Source organism: Herpailurus yagouaroundi, unplaced genomic scaffold (assembly GCF_014898765.1).
Source record: "Herpailurus yagouaroundi ecotype Mexico unplaced genomic scaffold, PumYag 28, whole genome shotgun sequence".
In the NCBI taxonomy this organism is placed as follows: domain Eukaryota; kingdom Metazoa; phylum Chordata; class Mammalia; order Carnivora; family Felidae; genus Herpailurus; species Herpailurus yagouaroundi.
Window position 1 is genome coordinate 101395306 of NW_024412376.1, and position 13073 is coordinate 101408378.

Below are 13073 nucleotides of genomic sequence, written 5' to 3' on the forward strand. Positions count from 1 at the left end.
AGATACAGAAAAAGGGAGACACTGGCTAATAATAACTGTATGCCCACCACTACTTTGTGTTGCATATGAACCCATGATTTCAGAAATTCCCTTGTAGGTATGGCCGAAAATCATCACATATTTCCCCACCAAAGCAGTAATTTCTAGGTAAGAAATCTATGTTTTGCAACTACTGGGTTGTTTTAGTCTTAACTATACGCAGTGCAAACATATCAAGGGAATCTTTAGTCTAAAGAAAATCAGGCTGCAAAACAACCTAAGAAAACTAGTTATATGTTGCCATAGCAACTGGACCAGCCTCAGAGTGAAGGGCAGAGTTCTTCAGATTCATCTACTGTGTCTGCATATTGACTTCCTCAAAACAGAATCATATGTCCTGATCATCAACATTTTCATTAAAAAAAAAAGTTGTAATCTCAAGTAGATATATTTTGACCTTTTCCCTGGTGCCATGCAGTGTCTTTTTATCTCTGGAAGGTGGGGTTTGGTAATGGGAGCCCTTGGAACTTTCATCATGGCTTCACTAATATGGTTAGGACCTGAGCCAACAGGGTTTGATAGTAATTAAACTTTGATGGCTGGAATATGACCTGTGAAGTGAGTTGCTAGTCTCCATTTAACTCCTAATGGACAGAAATCCTCACCTCCCTTGGAATCCAACCATAACCCCTGTTTTCAGACCCGGGGAAGAAGGCAGATGTTTGAATGACTTCTCCTAAGGGTAAACTACAGGGCTTCTTCCCCAGAAATTACGCCTCACCTTTCCAGGTCACAGACATCTCCACAATTAGTCTCAAAATACCCTGCATGATGTGTGTCGATAATGCAAACCACATTCACAAGCAGGGCCACCCTGGAACAAGTAATTTGCCCAGGGTAAGATAATTAGTAACAGCAGGGGTAGAGATTCCAGAGGGCCAAACTCTATCCTTTGCTAAGACCACTGAAAAATCTTCTTTTCACTCAAGAAACATGGCCAATTAATGGCCAGCAGGAGGTAGGGATGGATCAATACTTGTTAATTAATTTTTAAAGGTCATTTTTATTTTATGGGGTTATTGGTACCTACAGTTAAGTGTTTTTCTTCAGTAACAATCCTCTTGGTGTCTCCTCTAAAAAGACTGCAAACAGAGTGAAAAATGTGTGTTATGGGCATGAGAACTGGGAGCTGGAGAGAGCCGGATCTGGAGGGTCTTTGGAAATTAGTGACTACATAGAGAAAAAGATTCAGCTGGCAAAAAGAAAGATTGCTCTAACAGAAAGCACCTACAGTATATCTTAGTCAGTTCCTGCAACTATGACAAAATGCCATAGACTTGGTGTTTTATAAACAACAGAAACTTCTGTCTCACAGTTCTAGAGGCTAAAGTCTGAGGTCATGGCTCCAGCACTGTTGGTGAAGGCCCCTTTCTAGGTTATAGACTTCTCATTGTATCTTCACACAACAAGGAAGGTCTCTTGTGTCTCTTTTAATTAATTAATCAGACCTTAATCCCATTTATGAGGATTCTGCTTTCATGATCCAGTCAGTTCCCAAAGGCCCCATCACCTAACACCATCACCTTAGAGATTAGGATTTCAACATACAGATTTTTGCAGGGACACAAATGTTTAGACCACAGCAATGTATAAGACCAGTGCTACACTGTGAAGGATACAAAGATAACTAAGACACGAGTTCTTGTCCTCAGTAGCTCACATTCCCAGCAGAAAGTGACAAGTACTCTAATGATAGTACATGGACTTTGTGGTAGGGAGAGATTTATTCTGACTCTAGTCAGAAGTAGAGGAAAATACAATCTACAGATTTAATGTAATCTCTATCAAAATACCAACAGCATTTTTCACAGAACTAGAACAAATAATCCTAAATTTGTATGGATTCACAAGAGATCCTGAATAACCAAAGCGATCTTGAAAAAGAAAAAGCTAGAGGCGTCACAATTCTGGACTTAAGTTATATTACAAAGCTGTAGTCATCAAAACAGTATGCTACTGGCACAAAAATGATGAATAGATGAATAGAACAAAATAGAGAGCCAGAAAGAAACCTGTGATTATATGGTCAATTAATCTTTGACAGAGGAGGCAAGAGCATGAAATGGGAAAAAGACAGTCTCTTCAACAAATGGTGTTGGGAAAATTGGACGGCTCCATGCAAAAGAACGAAACTGCACCACTTTCTTATACTGCACACAAGAGTAAACTCAAAATGGATTACACCTAAGTGTGAGACCTGAAACCGTAACAATCCTAGGAGAGAGCGCAGACAGTCACTGCTTTGACATTGTCCACAGCAACTTTTTCTGGACATATCTCCTGTGGCAAGGGAAACAAAAGAAAAATAAACTTTTGGGACTACATCAAAATAAAAAGCTGCACAGCAAAGGAAATCATCAACAAAATTAAAAGACAACCTACTGAATGGGAGAAGATATTTGCAAATGACATATCTGTTTAGTATCCAAAATATGTAAAGAACTTATAAAACTCAACCAAAAAAACCCCCAAGTAATCTGATTAAAAAATGGGCAGAAGACACGAATACACACTTTTTCAAAGGAGACATCCAGATGGCCAACAGACTCATGAAAAGATGCTCATCATCAGTCATCATCCGGGAAATGCAAATCAAAAGCACAATGAGCTGTCACCTCACACCTGTCACTATGGCTAAAATCAAAACACAAGAAACAGCAAGTGTGGGTGAAGATGTGGAGAAAAAGGAACCCTCATGCACTGTTGCAGGGGAATGCAAACCAGTACAGCCATACTGAAAAACAGTACTGAAGTTCCTCAAAAAATAAAAAATAGAGTTACCATATGATACAGTAATTGCACTACTGGATAGTAACCCAAAGAAAATGAAAACACTAACTTGAAAAGTTATATGTGCCTCTATGTTTATTGCAGCATTATTTACAATAGCCAGGATATGAGAGTAACCCACGTATCCATCAATAGATGAATAAAGTTGTGTTTATACATACATACACACACACACAAATACGTACATAATGGAATATTACTCAGCCATAAAGAAGAATGCAATCTTACCATATACAGTGGCATGGATGGATCTAGAAGGTATAATGCTAAGTGAAATAAGTGAGAAAGACAAATGCCATATGATTTAACTAATATGTGGAATTTAAGAATTAAAACAAATGAACAAGGAAAAAAAGAGACAACCAAAGAACAGACTCTTAACTCTAGAGAACACTGATGGTTATCAGATGGGGGGTGAGTTGGGGGATGGGTGAAACAAGTGAAAGGGGTTAAGAGTACACTTATTGTGATGAGCAGTGAGTAATGTATAAAATTGTTGAATCACTATATTGCACACCTGAAACTAATAGAACATTATGTTAACTATACTAGAATTAAAATTTAAAAATAAAGAAAAGAAGTAGAGAAAAATAGCAAAATGTTTCTTAGGGAATCTGAGCTGGGCTTAATAGGACAGGTAGGAAATCATAGGCAGATACTAAGGAAAGGATATTTTAGGAACCGGGAACAACATTAAGAAAGGCATAGAATGGAAGGAAACACATTGAGTAATGTGGCTTGAGTTTTAGGTTAAATTGTGGGGCAGAATTAGAACTGACGCAGAAAAAGTAAAAACAAAACAAAAAGAAAAAGGAAAACACCAACAAAAAACAACCCTCCCCCCCACCACCACCACAAGAGTCACTATTTGGAGTATTCTGAAAAGCAGCTAGAGAACTTTGGATAGTATCCCACATAGAATTAAAGATTTGAAGACTGACATTGACTTGTGGCCAGTGTTTTTGTGCAATGAGCTATTAGTAAAGTTTTTTGTTTTTGTTTTTTTTTTTTTTTTTACAACCTTTATTTATTTTTGGGACAGAGAGAGACAGAGCATGAACGGGGGAGGGTCAGAGAGAGAGGGAGACACAGAATCGGAAACAGGCTCCAGGCTCTGAGCCATCAGCCCAGAGCCCGACGTGGGGCTCGAACTCACGGACTGCGAGATCGTGACCTGGCTGAAGTCGGACGCTTAACCGACTGCGCCACCCAGGCGCCCCGAAGTTATTTTTGTTTTAAAAAGATTCACATAGTCTGATTTATGTTCTAGGAAGATACCTTAACAGATTAGGCTGAAGTATTTTGCATCTAAGTCAATATGTGTGCATGAATTCCTTCAAAATGTCTTAAACGGTTTTGTAATATGTCCTTGTACAAGGTTAACTGAGTTTGCACAGACTGCATATTGAAGATGCCCGTGCAAAAACTGCTGACTTAGGTACTTCAAGTGACAACCCTTAGGTTTATGTGCTTGAGGCACTATTGTGAGCAACTGGAAAATGGTTCTGTGCAGCAGAAAAGCCAGCCAAGTCTGAAATCTCTCTGTGTCTCTCTCTCTTTCTCTCTTCATGTGTTTCATTTCTTGCAGGAACAGCAATGGAAGCTTTCGATGTACAGCAGTGGCATAACTCCAGTCTGCTTTACGAGCCCTCTGATTGAGAAGCCAGTTGGCAAAGTAAGAATGAATCCATTTCTTACTCAACAGTACGATCTGCGTGTGCTGGCTGTTATGCCTTTTGTCTTGAGCTATTTGGGTGAAATAATCAAACTGATCTCATAAAAGTGGTTGATAAAATCCAAATTTTGACCAGTCTGGTTGGCCCTAGTGTACCCTTGCCCTTAGCAAAATGTTAAACTGAGAGATGTTAATCTGAGGTGCCTGTGTTCAGCTTCTACCCCCACTCCCATCCTGCTGATGTCCTCCCTTTCAATGTCCTGCTCTGATCTCTTTAACTTACCTTCCCTGGTCTATCAGAACTTGTTAGAAGGAAAGAGGGTGCTTTTAGTAATTTACATTGTAGGGGAGAGGGGAAAAAAAACCAATTTTTTTTCTCTACTCCCTTAGGCTTAGTACCTGGGGTTATGCAAATCAAACTGGAAAAAAAGAGACAGATAAACAAGAGAAAATGTTTATTACTACAAATAAGGAGCCCTTCATAGAAAAGAAGTGAGGGGCCAAAGAAGCAGTTACATATTCCGGGCTTATACTATTTTAACAAAAAGCAATAAAATGTGGAGAAGTGCAGGAGAAAGAAGAAGGTCAGGGGGAGGGGAGGGGTTGGGCTTCTCAGAATGGTAAATTGTGAGAAGATAAACATATGGAGAAAATTAATGGGTTGATAAGAGTTATTTATTAAGTTTGTTATGTAGACTCAAGTTGGTGCCTTACCCATTGATAAGAATCATCTCTGGTGATAAAGTCATCTTCTTGCTGGTATGGGAGAAGAAGACACATTTAAAAATTTATGTAACCTTTGGGGGCGCCTGGGTCGCTCAGTCGGTTGGGTGTCTGACTTCAGCTCTGGTCATGATCTCACAGTCTGTGAGTTCAAGCCCCGTGTCAGGCTCTATGCTGGCAGCTCAGAGCCTGGAGCCTGCTTTGGATTCTGTGTCTCCCTCTGTCTCTGCCCCTCCCCTGCTCATGTTCTGTCTCTCTCTCCTTCCAAAATAAATAAACAATAAAATATAAACAAAAATAAAAATGTATATAACCTTTAGAAAGGGAGATTTATGCCCTGCTTTTAGACTGAAAGTGATGGGGAACTGTTTCTCAGTTGACTTCAGCTCAAAATAATTCTTTTGGCAAACTGGATTATCTGGGAGTGGCATATTCTGATCCCCTTCAACATGTTAGTGTTAGGTCCAGCCACGATTCTACTTTTAACAACATACCTCTTATTCAAACTCTCTTGCGCAATGAACGACTACTTCTAGAAGAGAAATTACAGGTTTTGCCTGAAGTGCTACTCTTCTGAACCTGAATCATACCCATCAATCCCACCAACAAGTGTAGAGCGTGATGGTTGAGTGTGGGCTCGCTAGAGCCAGCCTGCCTGGGTTCAAATCCCAGCTCTGCTATTCACTTGCTATGTGACTTTGAGCAAAGTCACCCATAAAAAGGACATCATTACGGTACCTGCCTCATGGGACTGTCACCAGATTACATGATTTAATATAAATCCATAACAGCAAGTTTTAATTTATTTTTTATTTTTTTTTACGTTTATTTTATTTTGAGAGAGACAGAGAGAGATAGAGAATCCAAAGCAGACTCCGCACTGTCAATGTGGAACCTGATGCAAGGCTTGAACTCACGAACAGTGAGGTCTTGACCTGAGCTGAAACCAAGAGTCAGACACTTAACCGACAGAGCCACCTAGGCGCTATGTAAGTTGTTATTTTTACCTATTTTGTTCACTATGTATCCAAGCACTCAACAAATTATGCAAGTGAATGAATGAATAAATGAAAGGCAATACACGTGGTAAGCCTAGAGAAGCACATCCTCAATTTGTTTATGTCAAGAAATGGAAGCTGGGGAGGCGGGGTGGCGCCCCTGAGTGGCTCAGTCGGTTAGGCATCTGACTCTTGGTTTTGGCTCAGGTCATGATCTCATTCATGGTTTGTGAGTTTGAGCCCCGCATTGGGCTGTGTGCTGACAGTGCAGAGCCTGCTTGGGATTCTCTCTCTCCCTCTCTCTGCTCCTCCCTGGCTCATTCTCTCTGTCTCTCTCCCAAAAATAAATAAAAACACACAAAAAAAAAGAAAAAGAAGAAGAAATGGAAACTGAGGAAGGGGATAGAAGAGAAGCATATGTTGGGAAGAGAAGCCTAAGTCTGGTATATCGAGCACACTTTACCAGAAGGGCCGCAGTATATCTGGGATTCCTGCTGCCTTTCTGTTGTTTGCCCAGTAGAGCATCTTCAGGCCACACACAATCCAGTGCCCAGGATAAAACAGAGCTGCTGTTGACAAATGTCAAAAACAAACAAAACTTCTTGTAATAGGGCTTTTCTCTCCAACTTATAGGTATCTGTGGGCGGAACCAGAATTTGTTGTACCTTTTTTTTTGTAGGTACTCAATAAATATCTTATTTTATTTATTATTTTTAAAATTTATATCTGAGTTAGAGTTTTTTTGTACTTGTTAAAAGGAAATGAATCGGGGCGCCTGGGTGGCTCAGTCGGTTGAGCGTCCAACCTCAGCTCAGGTCATGATCTCATGGTCCTTGAGTTCGAGCCCCGCGTCAGGCTCTGTGCCGACAGCTCAGAGCCTGGAGTCTGCTTCAGATTCTGTGTCTCCCTCTCTCTGACCCTCGCCCCGTTCATGCTCTCTCTCTGTCTCAAGAATAAATAAATATTAAAAAAAATTTTAAAGGAAATGAATCTATTTGCCTGGCGATTCCTGGTAATTTTGCCTTGGTGGCAAGTCCGGCCCAATGCAGCAGTCCACAGGGTGTGAAACCCTGGCTGAACAGAAGCCTCTTCCTCATGAAGTTGCAGGCCTGACGTTTTGCAGGCATAGAAGGGAAGCAACCCAAGCTACGTGGAACTGAGTTTCTGTACTTTGTATTCAGTGGATCTGCACTTCCTCTCTGCTGACTTGAGTTCCTAGTGAGAAGAGTATCACTTGGCACAAAGATTAAACAAGCAAACAAAACCCCTCTCCGCACATCACAAAATGTGTTGGCAACTGCCCCAGCCCTTCACTGCCTTGTCTCTGCTTCATTCCCCTTCAGCCCCACCTATTTTGTTTATGTAGGTTCTTTTTATTTTTTTTTCAACGTTTATTTATTTATTTGGGACAGAGAGAGACAGAGCATGAACGGGGGAGGGGCAGAGAGAGAGGGAGACACAGAATCGGAAACAGGCTCCAGGCTCTGAGCCATCAGCCCAGAGCCTGACGCGGGGCTCGAACTCATGGACCGCGAGATCGTGACCTGGCTGAAGTCGGACGCTTAACCGACCGCGCCACCCAGGCGCCCCTATATAGGTTCTTTTCAAAAAATTTTTTTAATTCTTATTTATTTTTGAGAGAGAGAGAGAGCGAGCACGAGCAGGGGAGGGGCAAAGAGAGGGAGACACAATCCAAAGCAGTCTCCAGGCTCTGAGCAGTCAGCGCAGAGTCAGATGTGGGGCCCTAACCCACGAACTGAACCCTGAGATTGGGACCTGAGCTGAAGCTGGACAGACACTTAACCAACTGAACCACCCAGGTGCCCCAACTTTGTTAATATAGGTTCTAAATAGACCAGCAGTTTGTGGGGACAGAAAGAAGACATTTCAAAGGCTAACATCAGATGTCAATAAACCTTGGAGGGCTCTGTTTTGACTAAGTTTCACTTCATCCAGTAGACAGTTTACTCAGTTTACGGAGTTTACTCAGTGTTTTCCTATACCTGATCAGAAACAGTAACAGCTCTATAAAAATGGTAGGGAGTGACTTTCTGGAATGCTTTTCAGAGAGCAGAAGGAAATTAAGTGTAGTATGACCATTCTTGGTTTGGTGGTATTTCACTCTGTGATTCTCAAGTCTCTCTCCTCTGGCAGGGCAGAATTAGCAGCCAGGTATCCATACAGTGACACCGGGACTGTCTTGGGTTGAGTGGATTGCTCCAAAGCTCTGGCTTCTGGGATCTATACATTTGCTGTCAAATACTCTAATGAATTCAGTTTGCAATCAGCTCTGTTTGCCACCTACCTGAAGGGGGAAAATGATGCCAAAAATGTAAGCAAAGTCAAGCTTTTAATTATAGGGGTCAATGGAAAGCAGCATTGGTGTGAATAATTGAATCTATGGTTACTTGACCCTGAATCCAAACTCTCTTCCTCACATCAAAAAATGTTCTGTTGGGTGAAAGGCTGCACGCCGGACCCAGTTATGGTGTCCCAAACTGAACCAAGGACTACTGTTCCCTTGCTATGGGGGGTGGAAAGGTGTTATGAAAATCCCAATTGGACAACAGAGAATACCAATCTGAAAAAAGAATATTTTGGGACCGACTCCAGTCTTATAATTAAATGATAACTCTTCATTAATGGTTATGATTAGAGGGTAGATATAAAGGAGGAAAACTTCCAGGAGCAGAGAGGGAAAAGCCAAAGAAATCACTCTGGGCAGCAGGAAAGCAAGCCTGGAATGTGTGATTATCCACTCTCAGATCAAGAGGAGTTGCGTGTTTTATTTTGCATAATTGGAGTCAGCGCCTTTTGAACGAAGCATACAAATTTATGTAAATAAGAATGCAAATGTTAAAAATATATGTCTTGGGATTTCCAGGGGATGACCTGGCAGCTTTGTCTTCCTTGCCTTTGCAGCTGCTAAATATCGTGTTGTGAAAGCTCAAGATGAACTTATTCCCCCAAATCCCACAATGTTATAACTGGAGGACTTTCTTTGTAATTCATAGGAGATACTCTGGAGAATGAATTAAGACAGACTACTCTTTAATGTATTTGACCGTAAACATGTTGCCCCCAAGAGGTTGCACAGGCTAGCAGTAAATGCAAAAGGGATTTTGGGATTTCAATAAATTAATGGCAGATCCAAAGTGGACTGTTGAAAGGGAATAAGACAATGATGATGGAGACAAAAGCAGGGATTTTGAGAGATAAGTAACATTAGAGGACGACATAAAATTTAACTTAACAGGCTCTCCCACAAAATTCTCATTGGCCCTACTGGCAAGACCAGAGACTGGGCTGAAAGAAGCATTATTTCAGCTCAGCAAGCATTGTGTAGATCATGCCGAGTCAAAACAACCCAGTAAAGTGCCATGACCTTGGCAAATTGCGCAGAATACACAAAGCGGATGGAGCTGTTTTTAGATTAGGAGCTGCCCATGACCATGGCTATGCCAACCTGCCTTTCTCAAAAGGAATTTAGGTGATAGGTAAGCATGTCCCCAGTCAAAAGGAAAGTAACTTTAACTTGATTTGACTAGAAGGAAATGGAGAGAGACACCGCCTTGAAGGATAGCAGTGTTATTAAATGGAAGGGTGGCTAACAAAACAAACAAGGCTCCCTGGGCCTTCTGTATTTCCGGGTGAGCGAAAGGGAGACTGGAGGAGGTAGTTGGAAGTAACTGGATAAACAATAGATAAAAAGAAAGGAACTGGTGAACTCAGAATCAACAAAATGGAGCACCGCTTTATTTCAAAGGTGGGAGGCATCTGTGGGAAGAAAATAAAGAGAGGTGTCCCTGTAACAGATTAATCTTTAGCTCCTTTTAGCACTTGGAGAATATTTCTTATCAAAGGAAAGTTTAGGGTAGCAAACAGGGACATTTTAAGAACAGTCTTATAAGTGACAGCCCACTGAGAATCATTGAATGTTACATCATGATGTGGTAGCTGGATCTGGATAGATAGCACCTATTCTGTGAGAAGCACCTTGGGGTTAATATTCAATATTCAGGGCTCTCAGTGACCCGAGAGAATGGAGAAGCCAACCCACAGGCTTACTGCTGCTTCCAAAAATAAAAATACCAAAGTCAGGAATAGTAATTAGAAAATAATAATAATGCTGAGCAAAGGTAGCCATTACAACTACTACAGTTGCAGATAAACAAAATTTTAATTCTTTGAGCATGAGCTGTATGATTGGATCACTATCTCTATACATTTAGCTTCTGGTCTATGGAGCAAAATGCATTAAATATTTCTCTTCTAGAGCTTTTTGTGACAAGGTGAGAATGAACCTTTCAAAGTAAGGGGTCAATTTTCTTCTTGTGAGATAATGGAAGTTTTAGTTGGGATATGTCCATCCAGCTAAAGAGCACATTTTCCAACCTCCCTTGCAGCTAGATGTGGCAACATGATGAGATTATTGTCAGTGGGATGTGAGTGGAAGTGATGCATGCAAGTCATGAGTTATGCCTTTTGTAGGGAAAGGCATGCCTCGCTTGCTGTCTGGACTACAGATGAGGTAGCAAAAGCAAGAAGAGCCACCTTAGACCAAGAGAGGATGGCAGAAAAATGAAATTTAAGCGTCAGGGTTTCTGACTCCATAGAACTGTTGACTGCTTTTGTTCAGCCTTCTATTGCCTGAGACAGAAATCAACTTGCATCTTGTCTACACCACCACTATTTTGGCCAGTGGTACAGTGGACAGTGGTATCCTAGTGCACAATTAGACTGGGGGGAAAGTGGCTGCGTGCTCTGTGAGAAGTCACTTAGAATCTAGTGAAAGTAGAAAACAGTAGGCAATATCAATTAAAGAAGTGAAAATGCCTAGTTGCTAAGACCCATCTCCCAAATTGAGCCTGAGTAAGGAAGACAAGATAAACACATTAAGGTCTGTCTCTGCGAATGAGGTGATGAGCAGAAATCCGCTTAGCAGAGAACCCTGTCTTTGAATTCTGAACATAATAAACTCAGATATCTATCATACCCTGAATTTCGTAAAAGCTCCCCCTGGAACTGAGGCAAACCAGTTTGTGCTGAAAATATTCAAACTCAGGAACAGCAATGGGGCCCATTATCTGGTCAAATAACATTTCTATTGATATTCATTGGATGTAGGAGCTGCCATTAGTTTGAAAATATTTATAAATATCTTCATGCATATATTTGACATTGTATTCTATTCTTTCACCATTGGAAGCAGGTTTGGATTCCCTGGGGTAAACATTTTGGGCTCCAGCTTTTGCTATAACCCTGTCACACAGGATTTTAGTCAGCTATTTTCAACTTCTTGTCCTTGTTCATAATGGTTGTTAAAGTAGTATTCGATGTGAGTGACCTACTACATCTACAAAGAATTTTACAAAAGTCAGAACCCCTCTACTGTCCTGTACTGGCCCACCTCAGAGATACTGCAGTTTGATTCCAGACCACCACAATAAAGCAAATATTGCAATAAAGCAAGTCAAGTGAATTTTTTTTTTTGCTTCCTAGTGTATGTAAATATTATATTTATACTCCGCTGTAGTCTTTTAAGTGTGCAGTAGTATTGTGTCTAAAAACAAATACCTACCTTAATTAAAAAATATTTCATTGCTAAAAAATGCTAACCATTGCCTGAATTTTCAATGAGTTTTTTGCTGGTGGAGGGTCTTGCCTTGATGTTGATGGCTGCTGACTGATCAGGGGGTAGCTGTGGCAATTTCTTAAAAGGAGACAACACTGAAGTTTGTCGCAGCGAGTGACTTTTTTTTTTTTTTTAAACAAATGACTTCCCTGGAGCATGAGATGCTCTTCGATAGCAATTTGCCCATACGAGAGCTTCTTTCACAACTGAAGTCAATCCTCTCAAACCCTGTTGCTGCTTTATCAATGAAGTTTATGTAATATTCTGAATCCTTTGTTGTCATTTTGACAGTCTTCACAGCATCTTCACCAGGAGTGGATTCCATCTCAAGAACCACTTCCTGTGTTCATCCATAAGAGGCAGTTCCTCATGTGTTCAATTTTTATCATGAGATCCCAGCAATTCATTCACATCTTTAGGCTCCACTTCTAATTCTGTTGCTATTTCCATCACATCTGCAGTGATTTCCACCAAAGTCTTAAATCTTCAGTTTGTAAAAAACAAACGAGAACAAGATCTACAATATCTGTGAATCACCATAAAGTGGAGCACAATAAAACAGTAGAAAATATCAATTAAAGAGGATTGTCTGCAAATATTAAATAACCAGACTTGAGAATATATCCTTTAAATTTAGATTCTTGGATTCCCACTATTACCCCAGCATACCCTTGGCTGAAGTTTGGGTCCACTGGCAGGAGTTCACGTGGATAACAAATGCAACCTGATGCACAAGGACAAGAAATCTATCCATCCCAGTATTCCTAGCAGAAAAAATGGCCCCATTAATAGGTCTGATAAGCTCCAAAGAGTTATAATAAGGTTTAACAAATATGCTTAAACCAATAGCTGTTCAACTTATATTCTCCCATCAGTATATAAAAATATTCAATGCAAGATCCCAAAACCTACAGAAAATAAATGAAATATGAACAATGAATATCTATAGAATATATTTTATTAGGTCTACAAAATTCATCGGTTCAGAAGCAGGTAGATGCCTATACACTATAAAAATGGGAAACAACAAACTTGAACAAAAATCATTCTTATCCTGATCTTGCTTTACAGCTTATCTATAAAGGTTGAAATATATGGTACAACATGTACAGCCATATTATGATGTACTTGATGTTTAAATATGAGGTAAATGTTTTATTAACAATACACACACACACACACACACACACACACACACACACACACACACACA

At 40.4% G+C, this 13073-nt stretch overlaps 1 protein-coding gene across 2 annotated transcripts in view; it reads left to right on the forward strand.

The window, feature by feature from the left end:
• Positions 1 to 13073, forward strand: part of RASGEF1B (RasGEF domain family member 1B) — a 563026-nt gene that overhangs the window by 394495 nt on the left and 155458 nt on the right. For both annotated transcript variants that reach the window (XM_040480060.1, XM_040480070.1), the window contains one exon: positions 4418 to 4504. In XM_040480060.1, the coding sequence (XP_040335994.1) occupies positions 4418 to 4504 (87 nt within the window). The remainder of the gene's footprint in view (positions 1 to 4417; positions 4505 to 13073) is intronic.